General features: G+C 35.4%; 1 protein-coding gene across 5 annotated transcripts in view; it reads left to right on the top strand.

Moving 5' to 3' along the window:
• The window catches only part of CNOT6L (CCR4-NOT transcription complex subunit 6 like), a 107,976-nt gene extending 87,819 nt beyond the window's left edge, over nt 1-20,157 (top strand). For all 5 annotated transcript variants that reach the window (XM_064368276.1, XM_064368263.1, XM_012446966.3 and 2 more), the window contains 4 exons: nt 2,049-2,200; nt 4,477-4,704; nt 7,260-7,462; nt 12,935-20,157. In XM_064368276.1, the coding sequence (XP_064224346.1) occupies nt 2,049-2,200; nt 4,477-4,704; nt 7,260-7,462; nt 12,935-13,147 (796 nt within the window). In that variant the 3' untranslated portion in view covers nt 13,148-20,157. The remainder of the gene's footprint in view (nt 1-2,048; nt 2,201-4,476; nt 4,705-7,259; nt 7,463-12,934) is intronic.
• Nucleotides 20,158-20,706: the final 549 nt, after the last annotated feature.

The raw sequence follows: 20,706 nt of genomic DNA, 5'->3' as shown, positions 1-20,706 counted from the left end.
ATTATCATCTCTGTCCTATGATTTCACATTTTTATGTTCATCAAAATAGGTTGCTTGTTTTCAGTCATTGATTTATTCTAACATGCTGTTTTTATCTGTTTTATCTGTGGGAATCTCACCAGAAACTAAAAGGTATTCTACAGCTTAAAATTGTTTGAAGAAATCTGATATAGACAATGGTCAATCCTGTCTGTAGAACATATTTTGAATCTCCTCACTCTTTATTTCTCTTGCCTTTGTCCAAGCCACCATCATTTCTCATTCAGATAACTTCACAGACTTTCTAATCGGCCTCCCAGTTGTCAGTTCTTTAATTGAGCAGCTAAGCTGCTCAATTTATAAAAAGTAAAATGATGTAAGTTCAGACATAAAGTAGTTTAGTGGAGCTCAAGAAGTAATATGAAACCGTAGGAGAATTTTTATCATTCTTCTGTACCTACTATTAGTATCCAAATATCATTTAATGAATTCACTTAAAAGTTGCTATTATTATTAAAAACCAGAGAGCTACCTGTAATGAGTACTTTCTGGCTGCCCCTTCAGATCACCCTTCTCCAGTACACTCTGTGCCTCAGGAAGCTGATCTTTATTGCATCAACTGCAAATCCCTCCCCCCTCTAGCTTCTGTTGGATTTGATCAGTGGGCAGCCTGGCAGGCTTAAATTTTTAATTGAGCTTAAAAAATGTAAATCAAATGATATCATGTCCTAGCTTAGAACCTTTATCTCTCCCCCTCAGCGTCATTTTATACCCTTTCATTCTTTTCTAACACATAAACTTACAAAGCTTTTTTCTGTCTCAGGACCTTCCACATCTTCTACCTGGGATGCTGTTAACCCCATTCTTCAGCTTAGTAACTTTCATCTTTTATGTGTAAACTTATAGATTACCTCTTTAGTGTAGAGACTGGAAACTATAGTCACTTTAAGCATTCTGGGTTAGAAATAAGCACATAAACCTACCCTTAACACTTGTTAGGACATCTGACACATTCAGAATTGAAGCAGGGAAGGGAATATTGTTTCATTTAGTACAGCATCCTGTGGCATATTAAGTCAATATTTTTGAAGAAACAGAAAAAACAAGCTTCTGTTTCAAAGCTTGAAGGAAAGTAGGGAGGGGATGTGTTATGAGACCAAAGATTCTTCTCTCCACTGAACACCTAGTACAAGTAATATATTTAGTAGATTTTGATTACTTATAAATAGTTCACAAAATTAATAAAAGTGGGCTGAAAAAGGTTAAATTACTTGACCAAGATCCCACTGCTATTAAATGTGAGCACTAAGCTAATTGTATTAAATCCTACAACTCTACAGTAATAATCTGGCATTAATGAAGAAAAGAAAATACTATTAGTACAGAAGCTATAATCACAGAGAGAGCCATTTCTTCATCTTGCAGAATTTCTCACAACACTTACACCCCATTGCAGCTTTCTAGTAAAAGCCAGATGAAAAAATCAGTTACTTCTTAGCTGAGATAAAGGTGTGCCCCTGCATTTTCTTGAAAAATATCTTGATGTGGTGGAAATAAAACTACAAACAGGGTAGGTGGATTGTATTCTTTTTATTTTTTTCTCATTAACTTGCTCACTCAGTTAAGATTGTGTGCACCTTTAAATACCAGAAAATTCTAGCAATAGCTTAAACAAATGAGGGAAGGGTGATTTTCTCACACAAGAAGTCTAGAAATAGGCAGTCCAGAACTGGTTCATCTGCTTCCCCATTTTTAGAAGGTTGGCTTTTGCCTTCCTGTTTCTTATTTCATGGTCACAAGATGGTTATTATTTCTCCAAGCACTAGCTGTAAGGGGCAAGGTTTAAAAGTATAAAGTGATATATGTGCTGTCTTTGCTAGGTGGGGCCTCTGAGAAACTTTTTACAGTAATCAGACTTCTTGTGTCTTAGTGGCCAGAACTGTATCACATGGCCACTTGCAGCTAGAAAATGACAAGGGAGACAATGCATGTCATGTTTCTTTCATTTAACATCTTTTAGTATGATAGTCCAGGTACCTAAAATTATTATAATGCATTGTACCTTTTAGATTTACATTGGTGCAAAAGCATACAGTGGAATTTAACCAAGTGGCGATGGCTAATTCAGATGGATCCGAAGCTATGCTGAACAGAGTGATGACAAAAGATAACATTGGTGTTGCTGTGGTATTAGAGGTCCACAAAGAACTATTTGGAGCAGGTGAGTGTAATGTAAAATATTCTTACTAAGAATAAACACCTTCCCAAGTTTTTGCATCTCAAAACAAGTGAAGATAATTTTACTGTGATTTATTGCAATGTTATCTTTTTTTGAGGAAATCTAAGGGAGATGGGCAGGAAAAGAGCATCAACTGTGTAAAGCATCATTTATTTCTTGGGTTATTCTGTGCTCTCTATCACAGTCTTTTTTACTTACCACATAATCTCTGTAAAGTCTTTTTTAATATGCCATTGATCCCAGAAGATTCTTTGAAATAGGGAATGTTTTGGTTAGGCTGAATTTAGAAATTATGACGACTTGGTCCTCTTTTTGAACCGTATTTTTAGCTTCTTGAGTTTGAATCTTTTGTCTTTAAGGTTAAGGACTTGGCATCTTTTCTCTAGTTTCTTTGTTATATCTCAGTCATTGTCAGGGTAAGAGCAGGATCTTTTATCTACATGGTACTTTAGCATTTTAGATTATTTATTCCTTCCTTCATAGTCAGAAACTCATGTACTTTATATTATAGAGAACTTTTTATCCCTCCTACTGCCTGCCTTGGAGCATTTCATTGTTTATTAGTACATTTTAAGCAAGAAAGGAGTGAGACCACATCAGAGTTTTGTTCCCCCTGCACTTTTGTAGAGGAAAAGATTATTTTTGCCTTGATTATTGATTTGAATTATTCAGACCATAGATATATGTCAAACCTTCTTTTCTCACCATACTTCAATTTATTCATTATCACAGATAATCTTTGATATAAAATTTTGAACTTTTTACTTTTCTTAGCCCCTCCATTTTTATCTACTTTTATGTCCTTTACAATCTTGCTCCTCTCAAAAGTTTGGTGCTTTTTTTCCCTGATATTGTGGAGAAGTTCTTTTGGAGTTTTACTCCTCTTTTAAGGAGTAGACGAGTAATTCTAAATAGTAGACACTTTGATGTCCTGAAATACATTTCTCTTATACTCCTAGAAGGGGAATTTATATAGTACTTATGGCTCCTTTGAAGGGGAAAATTTTTAATATTGTGAATACTTAATCTGTGGCTAAAAGTGACACTCTAAGACTTCTAGGAAAAGAAGATAGCTCAGAAGATTTGGCTACAGGTATTTATGTTATGATCAAATTGCTTTAAAGGTGACTATGTCACGTATAACAGATAACTTCAGTTTCTTGCTTTCTCGACATTGAAGATAATTATAACTTTGGAAAGAAACTTTACCAAACTAGTAGACTTAGAAAATTAGCTCTTTTCCCCCAAAGTTTATATTCCAGTAGAAAAATTTGAGACATTTCTATATAAACTTTAAAAGAAACATTAAATTTGTATGTTCATGGATAGTTCAATAGTTTAAAGGTATATAAAGTAAAAAGTGAGAGATTCCTCATCTACTCTAGAAATAACTCTTGATTTCTCTAGAGTTACTAACATACAGTATGTGAGTATATATATTAATGGTTTTATCTTGAATAATTTATGGATATGTCAGTAAATGTTAACTGTGTTTAATTTTCAAAAATCTTAATGTATTATCCTATCCACCATTTGGAAAGTACTATGTTAATGTTTATTTTAACAGAATTAAAAAACATAATTGTATAGAATTACCTGGGAAAAAAAACCCTAGAGATATTCTAGTTGAATATTTCATTTCCCAAATGAATCTGGTTAAGTTACTGACCCAAGACTACGTAAAATAATTAGTAAGAAAGGCAAGCCTAAAACTGAAGTGTCCAGACTTTTATAGCACACTACTCTCTAATTCTGGTATATGGTATGAATTTGTATAGGTAGCAAATCGCTTTCTTATTTTATCTTATATAGGTGAATATAATATACTGCCTTTTACTATTGACCTGTCACTGTTGTGCTGTGTTGTGCTTGGGAAATGCAAGGTGAACGACTAGTAGACAGTAGGAAGAATTTAAATTAAGGTTTAGGTAACTCAACTGAAAACCTGCCTTACTACATTATTGTGCTGTTTAAATGACAGATATTTAAAGGGCTGTACCAAAGCATGTTGTGGGCCAGATTTAGCCCATGGGCTACAGTTTGCCAACTTGATCTAGGAGAGTAAATCCTATAGTAGGATTATCAGAATGTCAGCCCTTTAGCTTCTAAGAATTACTTTATGAGAAAAAAGGGAAGGTATAAATTCATGGAAAAGAGTAAAGAAGTGGCTATGGATCATTTTGAGAAAACCTGAGGATGCCACATTTCTTGAAACATAAAGCATAACTTTGTATTCTTTTTGTAATGTTTAAATTTAGGTATGAAGCCTATTCATGCTGCAGACAAACAGCTGCTTATAGTGGCAAATGCCCACATGCATTGGGACCCAGAGTATTCTGATGTGAAGCTCATCCAGACCATGATGTTTGTCTCAGAGGTTAAAAACATTCTGGAGAAAGCCTCTAGTAGGCCTGGCAGCCCAACTGCAGATCCTAATTCCATCCCGCTGGTGCTATGTGCAGATCTTAACTCATTGCCAGATTCAGGTATTTATAACATCATTTCCTCACTGCTTTCAATTTCACTTTTACTCTTGGTTCAGAGGCCAGCTAGCTCTTAAATTTTGAGTAGATAATTTCTCTTCTAAATTAGGGAATGTATCAGCAAGAATCTCATGGATGGGACATAGGGTAATACAAGAGAGTTTAATAAAGAAGTTATTCCCAAAGGTGTGTTGGCTGGTTTAAGGGAAACAAAGCAATAAATGATGCAGTACTCTGCCACTAGGGGATTTAGTAGTTGATCTCTTTATCATCCCTATACCTAAAAGAGAAAGTGGTGGTAGCTGTCATCAGAACTTAGAAAAAATACAGTTGTAGGAAAGGGCCATATAATAGGAGTGATGGCTTTGAATTGCATGAAGCAGTCAATCCCTGGCAAACCAACAAGAAGGGAGCCAGGGGAATATATACTCTTACCTTACTCTGCTTCTGTCCTCTGATCTCCTGCCAGGCTGCCCACTGATCAAATCCAACAGAAGCTAGAGGGGGGAGGGATTTGCAGTTGATGCAATAAAGATCAGCTTCCTGAGGCACAGAGTGTACTGGAGAAGGGTGATCTGAAGGGGCAGCCAGAAAGTACTCATTACAGGTAGCTCTCTGGTTTTTAATAATAGCAACTTTTAAGTGAATTCATTAAATGATATTTGGATACTAATAGTAGGTACAGAAGAATGATAAAAATTCTCCTACGGTTTCATATTACTTCTTGAGCTCCACTAAACTACTTTATGTCTGAACTTACATCATTTTACTTTTTATAAAAATCATTTCTGTATTTTACGTATCAAATGAAAACATTAAAGTATTACTCTCTTGCTAATACCAAAGCATATGCTAAATTTTGTATATTATCACTACTAGACTATTTTAAATTATTTAAAGTAACAATAAATCTAATCTAAATGCTTACACTTGGAGTATTAAAAAAAAAAAAGTCACTGAACTTGAAAAACATCTTTTGCTTCTTAGCAAATAAGTGCTGAAATTATTGTTCATAAATGTTTGTCTTTAACCTCTAGCCTAATTGGCACTTTAACGACATGCTCCTTTCTTAATCCTTTCTTAAGTTGAATTGCTCTCAAGTGCAAGTTTTTCTCCTACTATATTTGATTTGTTAAAGCCAGTTAGCTGTCATCTGGTAGCACAACATAGTGAACTGACTCTGCTGCCAGAATGTCATGCTTGGATCCTGATTCTGCTACTTACGAACTATGCAATCTGTGACTAAGTTTCTCTCTCTCTCTCTCTCTCTCTCTCTCTCTCTCTCTCTCTCTCACCCTCTCACCTCTCCCTCCCTTCCTCCCTCCCTCCCTCCCCTCCCTCTCCTCTCTCCCGTCTCTCCCCTCTCTCTCCTCTCTCCTCTCTCCAAGACAGAGTTTCGCTATTGTTGCTCAGGTTGGAGTGCAGTGGTGTGGTCTCAGTTCACTGCAACCTCCACCTCGTAGGTTCAAGTGATTCTCCTGCCTCAGCCTCCCAAGCTGGGATTACAGGCAACACCACCATTCCCAGCTAATTTTTGTATTTTTAGTGGAGACAGGGTTTCACCATGTTGGCCAGGCTGGTCTCGAACTCCTGACCTCAGGCGATCCACCCGCCTTGACCTCTCAAAGTGTTGGGAGTTTACAGGTATGAGCCACTGCACCCAGCCTGGTTCCTCATTTTTAACAAGGGGATAATCATGTTATCTACTTTATAGAATTGTTTGTGAGATTTACATGGGTAAAGCACTTAGAACAGTGCCTGGCATGTGGTGAATACTAGAGAAATGATAGTACCTTCTGAGCTATTTACAATACTGATATTGTGCTCATCACATATTCATTATATCTTACTATCAATCCTTATTACAAATAGATGACTAACAGTGTTCACTAATCATCATAAATGTTTTGATACTGTTTTCATGTTTGCTAATTTAGTGGAAGCAGTGCGCTTTTCTGAATGCTGTTCTTCTCTTCAGCCTTGCATTTTTAGCCAAGTGATATACTTCTGACATGTAATGTTCTTTATAGTGTCAGACTGAGAAAACTCACTCTAGCTCAAAATAAAGAGCTGACACTAGACATTGAAATGAAGATGTAAGATCTGTTTTTGTTGTAAATGACTTTTTATTAATATGCTCTACTTACATATTTGCAAAGTTGATGATTGCTTAGAATGGGGAAATACTAAAGAGACAGTGGTTTGGAATAATTTTCCAAAAACATTTAGGGTTAGGATTTTCCTGGCAAGTGCCTTACTGGGTCCTGGAAATCATTTTTAGCCTGAAGAACCACTAAGAAAACTAAGGATATTTTTGAGTGTTCCTGATATATTTTGTTCTGAAATAGGCAAACACCCTTTAATTCATTTGATTGAATCATATGAAATGGCTGGTATTTGATTTTTTAATTTTTAAACAATGACAAAAGGCAGTTTTATGTGGCTCAACCTAGTAAAACCACTCTGAACCTGGTGGATTAGCCTGATAACAAGACTTGACTGAAGCTTTGTGTAAGGTCTGAATGCTAAATGGAAGTGTTTCTTCTTTATTCTACTAGGTGTTGTGGAATACTTAAGCAATGGAGGAGTAGCTGACAACCATAAAGACTTCAAGGAACTAAGGTACAATGAGTGTCTTATGAACTTCAGCTGCAATGGAAAGAATGGAAGCTCAGAAGGGCGAATCACACATGGCTTCCAACTTAAGAGCGCCTATGAAAATAACTTGATGCCTTACACCAATTACACCTTTGATTTCAAAGTGAGTGGCAGCCTTTGGGCAGGTGTAAAAATTATTTCAGATACAAGCATATAACAAGAGAGGTATAAATTCTTTATGATTAATTGTATAATCTTCAGGAATTTTTAGATTCTTAAAATGTCTAGGCTAAGTATGCACCTAAATATAAGTAGGTTTATTGGGTTTTGTGGCTATTGTTGTCTTAAAATCTTTCTGCTCTCTCGTTTGTTTAGATTTCAAATAATATTGATCACAGTAATTTCTAAAATGCTCACTAGGTACCAGGCACTGGTCAAAGCACTTTGATATATTAATATAGTTAACCCTTACCTGTTCAAACCATTCCTAACTTTCAGCAGTAACTAGCCCCCGGTCCCCCACAGAAAAGCACCGAGTATAGCAAAACTCACTTTGAATGAATGTATATAGTATTTCCTGAATATTTTCTTTGTACCTTCCATTGACATCTTAGTATCTTTAAATTTTTCAGGTTTCTTTTAGGGATAGGATTAGAGAAGGTTGAATATCAGGTCTATTTTATATCCATGCATTTGTACTAATATATTCCCAGACAGTGCAACACTCTAAAAGGAAAAACATTTTTTGACAAATATGAAAAAAAATGGAAAGGCTGATTGTACAGGACCAGCTATTCTTTAGAAAGACAGATTGTGGTGGTTTTATGTAATCTCTTTACCAGTGCTAGTTTTCTGATCACTCTGTCTACCTGTAATTCTGCTCTTGTATCTCTCTTTGACTTTCTGGCATTTCAGACATGTATAGTAGAATCTTAGACTATCTGGAAAAATGCAAGTGTAGAAAGTGGTTTGGTATAAAAAGCCTAGAGAGAATTAATAAAATACCAAAGGAAATTTACAAAATGGCCTCTCTTACATCTCCAGTAACCTTTTTCTATTTTTAGTGTGTGTTAGCTCCTTTCCAAGAAACAAATAGTGGGAGGAAGAAAGGAAGTTCGTGTGTTGTTACTAATCAGCTTTCATGATCATGTCGTGAAGAAAAATTGCTTAGAAATTGAATCTAATTTAGTATTTTTGCTATTAGAAAAGATAATTCAATCCAGTGATAATTCATTTTGTTCCAGTCACTTGTAGGCAGTGATGTGCTGGTAAATATTTAATAATGAGCTTTTTGGAAAAAGCTCTGATTTGTGGTATTTGCCAATTTCTATAGTTTAAGTACTTCTACTGCAGCAGAATCCAGTCTCCCAACATGATACCATTGAAGGCAGAGTAGGGAAGAGGTGATAAGAAAACTAGTACTAGCTGACTCTAGCACATCATTGTGTTATGTAAGCTCAAAGGAACACCTTTTAATGATGCATAGTTTACCATAGCTTAAATCCTATCCTTGTAACTGTAGTGATATGTATCTGGCAGCCTAACCCAGAAAACCTGTAATAAAGTTCCCAAAAATAAGTGTTTAGTAATTCCATAACTATTATTGTTGTTTAGGTGTGTGTGTAGGTAAAAAGAAAAAAAATTTTTTTCTGTTTCACATAGTCGTTTTTGGTTTTTTTTTTTTTTGAGATAGGGTCTCAGTTTGCCACCCAGGCTGGAGTGCAGTGGCAGAATCTTGGTTAACTGTAGCCTCAAACTCCTGTGCTCAAGACATCCTCCTACCTCTGCCTCCCAGGTTGCTGGGACTACAGGCACACACCACCACACCCAGCTAATTTTTTGTATTTTTAGTAGAGACAGGGTTTGGCCGTGTTGCCCATGCTGGTCTCGAACTCCTGGATTCAAGCCATCTGCCTGCCTCAACCTCCCAAAGTGTTGCGATTACAGGTGTGAGCCACTGCGACCAGCCTAGACTTTGTTTTTTCAAGACAGAGTCTTGCTGTGTCGCCCAGAGTGACACAGTCATGACTTACTGCAGCTTCACTCTCCTGGGCTCAAGTGATCCTCCCACCTCAGCCTCCCGAGTAGCTGGGACTACAAGTGTGCACCACCATGCCTGGCTAAATTTTGTATTTTTGAGGGTTTTGTGGTAGAGACAGGGTTTCACCATGTTGTCCAGGCTGGTCTTGAACTCCTGGGCTCAAGCAATCTGTCCACCTCGGCTTCCCAAAGTACTGGGATTATAGGTGTGAGCCACTGTGCTCAGCCTGGACTTTCTAAAGGCTTACTTTTTACTTGTCCTTAAATCAAAAATCAGAGAAACACAATTTGGGACATTAATCCACCTTCCTCAGTCATCTGAATTGGTTTAAAATTATTTATTGGTGGTCCTTCAAAAGGTCTTACATGTGTTAATCCCACTGAGCCATTTATGTTGTTCAAATAAGTACGGTTAAAGAACTAGAAATGCCTGGCTCAGAGAGTGTTTGATGTTTGGTTGTATAAGATAGGATCAGAGAGAAAGATAAAGGTATAAGTTGGTGGGAAAGAGGCATATATGGGAAGATCAATAGGCTGGCTGGATAGATGGATGAGATGAGAGGATAGAATAGTGTAGGAAGGAAGGATAGCTAGAGACTAAACTAAGGACACAACTTGAGTAGAGAGAATTGAGCTCTTAATCCAAGTAACAGAGAATTAACTTCAGTTTTATACATATATTTTTACATAATTAATGCTATCCCAATATTGAAAGCAATCAGTAAAAAAGAATAGGTAACATCAAATATAAAATGCCATGTGATCAGCATTAAATACAGAACCAGTTGTATTAGTGAGGGGCCGCTGTATCAGTGAGGTGTGAAATTTTGTTTGCTTAGCTTAGCATTTGTTTGCTTTCTTGGTCCTTGACCAAGATAGAAATGTAGAAAAGAGATATTTAGAGTTCAGATTCATTTAATTGCAAACTGATTTGGAATGAACTGAAGGGTAAACAATTCGAAGAATTACTCCTTTTTCAACATTACTTTCAGACCAGGTAAATTTAATAAACAGCTTAATTCAAACCTACTGCTGCTGCTCCTCACCCCACCCTTATCCTCTAATCTGAGGGTGTGCCCGAATCATTTAATGAAAAAAAAAAGGAAGGGCAGCTTTTATAGCAAATAGTAAACTTTTCTGTTATATTATGAAATTGATACTGTAATTTTCTGGCATTGTTTTAAAAAACAAAGAGTGTAATGGTAACTCAGTATTTTCATTGTGTTTTGACTTTTTTCTCAAATACAGTTCTAGAGACTTATACAAATAGTAGTCCTTGCTAATGTAAAGAGTGCATTTTCCCACATTAGTATTATACCTTTTAAAAAAGAAACTGTCTCAAAAGGTTAAAAATCATTAGTCTATAACCTCCTTTGTGCATATGATCAAAGTTGGGGATCCTTCTCATATATGCATATGTACAAATATGTTGGGTGAATTCACAGACATAACCTGGCTAAGGGTTTTGATAAGAGTTTTTACTCTGGGTATTTCAAACCAAGAAAATAGTTACAAGTGATATGTTCAATTAAAAACATCTTACTTCCTGGAGTGTTTAACATTTTTATCTTGGAGCCTACCTTTGCAAAGAACTTTAGCAGCTGATGTGTGTGATGGCAGTCTAATAAAGTTGTAAGAAAAAGGAGGATTTGTTTTGTTTTGTTTGTTTTGTTTTGTTTAGACAGAGTCTCACTCTGTCACCCAGGCTGGAGTTGGTGCAATCTCAGTTCACTGCAACATCCACCTCCCAGGTTCAAGCGATTCTTGTGCCTTGGCCTCCCTAGTAGCTGGGACTACAGGGGCACACGCCACACCCAGCTAATTTTTGTATTTTTAGTAGAGATGGAGTTTCACCATGTTGGCCAGGCTGGTAATGAACTCCTGGCCTCAAGTGATCCTCCTGTCTCGGCCTCCCAAAGTGCTGGGATTATAGGCATGAGCCACTGTGCCTGGCCTTACAGGAGGTTTTATTCACCATAAGTAATTGAGATTATTTCATTTGTTTTACTTTAGAGTTGAAGCAACAAGTTGTCTCATAACTTTTTGAAAAAAAGTTTCTCAGGGAGAAATACAACTACCCTGATCCTTATTAACTCATTTTCTAAAATATCATCACTGTAAAACTAGGCATTATAACCAAAATGAAAAGATAATGCCTTATGATCCTATCATTTTTTGACTATTTGAACTTGGAGTTCCCTGGACTCCAGTAAATTCCTTAATTTGTGGCAAAGTAAGGTTGGATAAGGGCTGCTTTCTTTTTTTTTAAGAGACAGAGTCTTGTTGTCACCCAGGCTGGAAAGCAGTGGCACAGTTATAAGTCAACGTAGCCTCAAACTTCTGGCCTCGAGTTAGCCTCCTGCCTCAGCTTCCCAAGTAGCTTGGACTATAGGTGCATGCCACCATGCCTAGCTAATAATTTTTAATATTTCTGTAAAAACCTGGGTCTCATTATATTTATCACGCTGGTCTCGAACTCCTGGGCTTAAGCCATCCTCCCACCTCAGCCTTCCAAATGGCTAGGATTACAGGCATGAGACACTGTACCTGAATGTTCTCCCTTAGCAAAGGAACAGTTTTGGTAATTTTATATTGGTCAAATAAAAATCAATCAACAAACTGAAATAATGGTGTCTAAAATCTCACAACATAAAAATCTGTTTTCATTAAAAATTTTTATTTTTTAAGTAGCCCATTTCATTATGATACCATTTAAAGCATTGGTTGGAAATCATCAATAGTATTTGTAAATAGGTTTTTACAGGTGTAGGAATATTTCTCCCTACTTGGGCTCAGGTTCTCTTGATATGAATAGGAACTAGATAGGAAGATATTTGATTTTGCTACCATGCATACACAACCTGGGATAATAATAGCCCTCTGGTTTTGAAACTTACTGATCAGACAAATCAAATTATCTAGCTCTGAGAGATAAAACTGCTATGTAAGACTTCCTGCTTAATGATTTTTGATCTATTATCCTTATGCTGCAAGGAAATCCAGAATTTACACATATTTGTGAAAATGAGTATTTTAAACTTAGAATAGTTAACTGTGTAATGTTTTATAGGTATGTAGCAAATCTGGGAAAGCTGAACTAGGATTAGCAAATCCATAAACATGGTTTACTACAGGTTCAGTCAGGTGTGTTTAGATATCTTGATATGCAAATAATTGAAGATAATGCTATTAACTATGTATGTGCTTATATGAATATTCTTCTTTACTTATAGCCAATAGGATTAGTACAGGTTCCATTGTATTTATACTGATATATTAGATTTCACTAAACCAAGCAGGCCAATTCTAAAGATGACTAGACATAATTTAATGGGTTTAGCTTCTCAAATTTTCACTTATGCAGGAATGGAAGGATTTATAATTCCAGTAGGGTGTTGTGTTTCCCTATTGAGCCACCTCTATTTCATGTAATACCCCTTGAAGATTTGAGCCTTATTTGACCCACTATCAAGACAACAGGTACCAGAAGAAAGGGTATTCAGTTTTTTGGTTTTTATAAATTATGGATTGTTGTTTATATATTTTGAATTTTTCTTTTTTTTTTTTTTTTTTTCCTACCCCAATCTCTTTCCAGGGCGTGATTGACTACATTTTCTATTCCAAGACTCATATGAACGTGCTTGGTGTCCTGGGGCCTTTAGATCCTCAATGGCTGGTTGAGAACAACATCACTGGGTGTCCACACCCTCACATCCCTTCAGACCACTTCTCACTGTTAACACAACTTGAACTCCACCCTCCACTCCTGCCTCTTGTCAATGGTGTTCACTTGCCTAATCGGAGGTAGTGGAGTACTGCCCCGCCAAGACGGGGATCTGTTGCTATGGACCTGTACAGTTGTAAATCAAAGTATGTGGAGTGAAGTATGGCCATCCTTAAGCTGCTTCTTCAGGTTTCTTTCATTATGTGTTTGCTGTTAAGACTTTGTACATTTTTGAGCAGATTGGTATCATTTGGCAGTAGGGCTGGAACCAAAGTATTACTCTCTTTCCAAAATTTTAATTTAACATGTTTTTAAATTGGACCTTCTTTATATTGTATTAAGAGCCAGCATTCAGAATTGATAAATTATCAATTTGAGGCCCAACAACAGTGTGTTTGTTTTTCCAAAACAAATACTTTCTTTTGGATGGTTTCAGTGAGCCAACCATTTTTATAAAGGCAATTTTTTAAAACTATAAATATAAGGTTTTAAACTGAATGATGATATGCCTTCCAGGGAAAACCTTCTTGAATTTTTCCTTTATAACAAACTGATTTTTGGATTCCCAAGTCATTTGCACATTAATGGAGCACTTAAATTTGCTTACTTTCTACATAACTATGATATAGCTTCTACGCATTATAAGAAAATTTGAAAAATTAAAGATGGTTGCACAGTATGCTTTCAGCATGTAACACCACATGACAATTTGTTGCCAAATGCTGGTTGGTTGGGGTTTTTTTAAGGAATCACTTTTGTTTTTTTGTACCCTCTATTAGTAATAACCTTATTAGAAGTATTAATTCTAAGCCTCTCTCTCAAGTTTATTTATAGAGAAAGAGTAAGTATTCTATATTGCCACACATCTTGAAAATAGAATGCGGTACATTTAGGATACCCACAGAATGAATTTTTTCTTACTCCACTTCACCCTTCTTTTCTTTCTGTCTGGTTGTACTGGGAAAACAGATGTTATATGACCTATATCATTTTTGCCATTATAGTCAGACGTTAAAGAGAAGAAAAAAATATGAATAAAAAGGCCTTGATCAAAGTTTCAGATGGGGAAAACCGTACAGATACTTTATGTGTTTCCAATGTAGGTTATGTGGCTGTTGTGTTTTTGAGATGACAGTGCAAAGGATTTAGGAGAGGGAGAACAAATTTGGGGCAGTAGATGAAAGCCTTGGGTCATTTTCCAGACTCTAGCTGCCAAATGACCATCATATGCTTTTAATCTTTATTTCCGTTGTCTGTCAGGGTTGAATTAAGAAGCTACTAGTTTATTCCCAACTGTTGATGCCTTTAGATATGTTGGAATCTTTTTTGCCTAGGAGGGGCCAGTTGAAAATCTGTGATTCAAGAGGCAGTAAACAGAATACTGTTTTCTGGGGAAAAATTGGTTGGCTACTTGATGTTAATTATGGCACAGTAACAGGAAAAGGTTGTGTCTGTGTTTTTAAGTTTTTCTTTATTCTGCTTTTTTGCTGCTATAAGAGTTTTCTGAAATTTATATTTTAAACTTTTCATGCACTTTACTGTTTCTAGTCTCAAAATGTGATATTTTTAATAAACAAGAAATTTTCCATTATGTGAATGAAATTTTAAAAGAAAATAGCCTATATTTGTGTCTCACTAATATATAAAGTACAGGTCAAATTTAAATTATTTAATTAGTTTTAAATATACACAATTTGTCTCCTCTTTCAAACTTATCTTAGGCTGTTTTATTAGTCTTAAATGATGCATTTACTTTGGTCATTTTATGCTAATTTCTTCCATAGTAAATTAATCAGGCCATATAAGATAATATTTCCCCAGAAGGGTAATTTTAGTGGGATGAGGGTGGTGGGATGATGTAATATCATACATGGGCTTGCATCAGAAGGGTTCTGTACAGCCTAAACTCCCTTTTAAAAGTGCCTAGTGATAGAGGCGTTGTCATCTATTATAATTGGAATGTTGTCGTAGTTCAGTGAATTTTGATGTAAATAAAATATTCTTTTGAAAATGTTAAAGTACCAGAATAAACAAAAAGAAATGACCCTTAAGATGACAGATTTTCCTCAACATGCAGGTTTCCCTTCTTATATACCTCAAGTATCCAACATCTAGCCATGCAAATTGATTACATGAAGCATAGTACTGGAAAGTAGAATAGCATGAAAAACTTAATTTTGTGGACATTACCTTTTTTTGTAATCAGCTACTGTATGTTTTATTTTAGATGTTTTGTTTTGGGTGGGTTTTCCCACTCTGGAGGTATATGCACTAACAAAACATTTTCCTCCTTTCATATGTGCATGTTAATTAGCAATGTGAGCAATATTTCCTACCATACTTCACTCCCAATATTTTTTGAGATGTTTGTATAAAATGGAATTTAAAGTTCACTTATGATTGTATATGAACCACAGAGGAGCCCATTTATTAATAAAAAAACCTTTTTTAATAGTTAAATGTAGAGGGAAAAAATAAAAAATTTGGGAAACATTGTAAACAGCTTAAGTTTATTTTGTGTATGATTGAGGCACTCTGTTGCAGGAAGGTGTGTAATTGGGTTCTCTCTGCTTCAAATGCGCTCTTTCAAACCATTCATTATCCTGTGTATTTTTAATGTGGTTTTAGTAGATGTTGGTAGTAGCTCTGTTGAAGTAGGTAATTGTGTTATGTTTTGGGTGGCACACTCTTGGGGCATGGTAACCCAAATTTCATGTGCACGGTTTCCCTTTAGCCCACTGCCCAAATTTCACACACCCTTCACCCTTTGTTCCCTTTGTAAAAGGAGTGGTATCTGTTTTGAGCTGCCAATTCAGATGATCAGAAATGCTGCTTTCCTTGTCTTGTTAAAACGCATGCCATTTGGAACTTTGGCAGTGAGAAGCCAAAAGGAAGAGGTGAATGACATATATATATATATTCAATGAAAGTAAAATATATATGCTCATATACTTTCTAGTTCTCAGAATAAGTTAATAAGCTTTATGCCATTGGGCTGCTGCATATTTTAATCAGAAGATAAAAGAAAATCTGGGCATTTTTAGAATGTGATACATGTTTTTTAAAAACTGTTAAATATTATTTTGATGTTTGTCTAAGAACTGGAATGTTGTTTAAATTTACTAAACCAGTGTTGTTTGAGGAAGAGAAAACTGTACTGTTTGCCATTATTACAGTCATACAAGTGCATGTCAAGTCACCCACTCTCTCAGGCATCAGTATCCGCCTCATAGCTTTACACATTTTGATGGGGAATATTGCAGCATCCTCAGGACTGACATCTGGGAAAGGCTCAGATCCACCTACTGCTCCTTGCTTGTTGATTTTGTTTTAAAATATTGTGCCTGGTGTCAACTTTTAAGCAACAGCACTGCCTAAAAGCAAGCAGAGAACAGAATCCCAGCACCATTCTATAGGCAACTTTTTAGAATTCAGATATAGTAAATCTGTTCCAGATTTATGATGTTTTATGTAAAAAAAAAAAATTTTGTATAATAACATAGCTGAATATTTTTGTTTCATTTCTTTGATGTAAGGCGTGTGAACGTTCATTTGAATATCACATGTTGAAGTCAGGTATGGCACAATGGGTTCTGAGACCAGCTTTCCCTCCCCTCCCATTTGCCTTGTTCCAAGCTCTTTCTTTTCAAATTACTTTTCTGATATTCATAGGCAAATATTTAATTTTACTAATTAGCATCCTGTGTGAATGTATTAAAGAAGCCACTGTGTTTTAGTGTAGTTGGCAAAAATATAAAAGCTCTGTTTTTTATTTGCCCCTATTTTTTTTATGTCTAAAAGTTATATATTAAATCAAGAGAAGCAAGGGAGATATCTAAGGCTCATATCACTTGATTCTATGGTAGATTATATTAGAATTGAGGATGTGGCACATTAAAACTGTAACATGGGCAAATATAGTGTTCTATTTTAAAATTCTAAGTTTACATTGTTAAATGGGGGAAAATTTAAGTTTGTATTTGCATTTCCAAGCATTTCTAAAACTCACTAATGCCATCTATACTTTTAGTATGAAACAGCAGAGTGTAAAAAGCACAAGGAAGAATAGGCTAAATATATTCTTTGAAGAACCAGAGACATATAACCATATCCTTATGTCATTCCTAATACATGGCTAGATTTTCTAATGATTAAAAAAACTGACTGTGTCCCAATGCTTATTTATTTGATTCTAAGCTTTTTTTATTCTGAGTTTCTGAGATATTTTAATAGCTTTGCAAAGTATGCTGACTGATCAGTTTTTGCTACAATAATGGTTTTTATAGCAAGCAAAGACTTTATGGCACATTTTCAAAATAGCACTCATACATACTTAAATTTTGACAGAAATGTGAATTCTCACATTGGTAAGATACTCTTTTTCCCACCTGCCCTATCCTTTGAAAAAGGTCACTTTTCTAATGTGTAGCAGATTCATTTACACCTGTCCTTTGAGTTGTATCATGTTTGAAGAACTTTGTGAATTGTAGGTAGACAACTTAGGAAAGCCAGAAACTTAAAGTTTTGAGTTTGTAGACAGAAGAGAACTTCTATACTATGGTTGCTTTGGGTGATTCTAATTTTGTAATAGCATCATGTTCACCAAAATTAAATTCTAACATTTTAGTACATCTTTAATCTAGCTTATTTACCAAAGTTCTAATCCATTTAAGAACAGAATGCCAAGAGCATCTCTCATTTTGTAGAATGATGTGCTCATCTTTATAAGTATCACCTAAAAGTTTGAGGGTAAAAAGAAAGAAGCAGCAGCCCTGTATCCATACTACAGGATGTCTTGAACAAGATTCACAGAAAGAAATAAAAAAACAGTTATTTCCAGGAAGGTGGTAAGGAAGAGCATGCTTATTTCTTGTTTTAACCAAATACATTCTTTATGTAAATGTCTCTATTAAACCACAAGTCTTACACCAAGAAATAGGTGATACCAGGAAAATACCAAGCTTTATTAACCTAGTTGGCAATTTCTTGTGGCTTAAGTTTGGTTAGACTTGGGTTATTTTTCGAACCAAAGGAAAATAAGCATGTTGAGTTCTTCATTCAACAGACATGACGTTGAAGTAATGGAATATTTTTTAAGCAAAATAGCTTTCACTTTCAGAGCATATGAAATAAGGACATTTGTGCTTATTAAATGTTAATTTTTATGGTACATTGTATAAACTGAGTAGCATTGATCTGCATTTAGAAGTATGTCATCAGAAATAAATCAACATTATGAAAAGGATCTACAAATGCCAAGTGACATGACTTTTGGCATGGTAGCATGGTCCATTCAACTTTCAGAATCTTTCAGAGGGTATACATTGGTGTCTATTACTAGTTATTTTTTTTTAGAACAATCTCTCAAATTTTAGATAATTTCCCAGTTGTATGTCTGTCACTTTTAACTCTAAAGCATAAGAATCATGGTAACCCTCTCAGAAGTGGTCCTTTCTTGCTCATTTCAGTGTCATGCTAATTTCAGATTACTGATGTATTTTCTTTCAAGCTATCAATTGTTATATGTACCACATTTATTTAATTTGTAGTTATCTGAAGTCACAAAATTGGTTCAGCATTGATGTCAAACAATGGCTTTGCTTCTTACCAAACAGACTTAGTATCCTGCTGCTTGTTTTAATCTTGATGCAGTAAGTGATGCTGTATCTGGGTTTGTATTTACTTAAAGACTGTACTGTCCTTTCTCTGTGCTTAACTTGCTGAAAATATATTCCCTTACCTGTGAAATTCCTGAGCGGTGCTCTGCCAACTTCTCGGGGGGAGGGATTTGAATGGCTGTGTTACTGCACACTGGATCTGGAATTGTTTGGGGTTATGAGTGGCAAATTTCTTAAACACCAGCAGCACTGAGAAGTGCACTATGGGCATTCGTACAGTTGTCCAAATGCAAACAATTTTTTCATCTTGGAGAAGCTGAGATATAGAGTTCAATAGAAATACTTGGAATATTTTGAGAAAGTTGAATGTTTCATCTTTGGCTTTGTTGTCTCTGGAGTGGAGAAATATGGAGGGCTTTTTTTTTTTTTTTTAAGAATGTTTATGTGCTTTTCTCTCTATAAGAGCCAGGGTGTTGGTCAAATTCACCATGGATTAATTTATATCTTCTATTGTGATTTTTTTCAACTATATAACAAGTGCCAACTAATTGTACATGGGACAATCTACTTTTCCACTCAATTTATCATTTGAGTAGGGAAAGGTTCATTTATTTTCATTACCTGGCATTAAGTTAAAGAATTCATTATTTTGCATACATTTGAGTCATTTTGTGGCCTATAAAGTGTTTTTGTAACTATCTAATTATAATGATTGGAAAGCAAAGCACATGACTGTAAAACCAAGCAAGGTGTTTTACTAACTTTTTCCCTGAATACTTGGTAGTTTCTATTGATACTATTCCAAAACAAATTCTGCTGTTTTAGGTTGTATATTTACTTTGCTTTTGTTCTAAGAAAAAGCTAAGCACTAAATCAACTTGTTATTGTGTTTAAGTAATCAGTTAAAAATCTAGGTTTTTTTTTTTAAAGTAGAATACTTAATGAAGTGCCATGTACTTGTAGCTTGCTAGTGTTTAATGTTTAATAGACTGGTTCTGTAGGTGTTTTAACCATTTAACACTCTCTGCCATCCCTGGAGAAAGTGGTTTTTCTCTTACTGAACACGTTCTGACAAAATCACCAGCTGCTTTATTTTTCTATTTATTACAGTTAAACAGTTGATGAGGTCTGAATATTGACCAAAACTGCTCAGCTGAGATGTTTTTCACAATAGACACTGTACAAAGTGTGCGTGCAAAAGGACACGGTTGGTAGTATTTTTTCATTAATGTGAACATTGACTAAAATAAGCAGTCCTGCCTTTTAAATCTTGTGGCAGCTCAGAAGGGAGGTGCTTAAGAACCTTAACTAACTATGTCAGATAACAAAATATTTTTTTCCATTTTGGAGATTGGTTACTGCTCACACATGATGTATAGGGCTAAATATATGCTTGTTTCCTTGCACCTATGTACTTCCCCTCTCTCCCTCCCTTTCTTTCCCCTGTAGGCAATAAATGGCCATTTTGCAACTGTATACCTTTGTCTTGGTTTTTGACTCATTATTTGGGCAGTATAAAGTCTCTGCTTTTAGGTTGGTACGTCTCTTCTAAAGTGAAGTAGGGAGCCAAGATAATTCAGGGAAAAATATGTAATTACAAATTTATGCTACTTTTTTTTCTAAGTACATTGTATAAAATAAATTCTGAAGCTAGTTGTATGACTTGCTTTGCCTGAAGAAACCAGAGCAAAGAGACATATGTCACTTCTGAGTGGAACTTTAAGGGCCAGTCTTTAATTTGCCATATTTTCTTTTCTTGCCTGAGTGATCATAGAAGCATATGTTGAGATGAAACCTCTCATTCCAGATCTTTAAGTGACTGATGAACAGAACTCCCCTGCTGTCCTTTGGGTATGTAGTGTAAAAAACAATTGCTAAATCTCAGTATCTTTATACAATAAAAGTTTGTTATTAGGGCTTAATTTAGCCCAACCTGACAGACAACCACTAGACAAATCTGCTGAGTTATCAGTATTGAAGAAAACAACTGGACTTGCTAAGATCTCAAGTAAATTCATTCAACAA

Source organism: Aotus nancymaae, unplaced genomic scaffold (assembly GCF_030222135.1).
Source record: "Aotus nancymaae isolate 86718 unplaced genomic scaffold, 86718_ANA_hifiasm-v0.15.2.pri h1tg000006l, whole genome shotgun sequence".
NCBI classification, from domain to species: domain Eukaryota; kingdom Metazoa; phylum Chordata; class Mammalia; order Primates; family Aotidae; genus Aotus; species Aotus nancymaae.
Note: the sequence above shows the minus strand (reverse complement) of the source record. Positions and strands in the feature narration are given on the sequence as shown.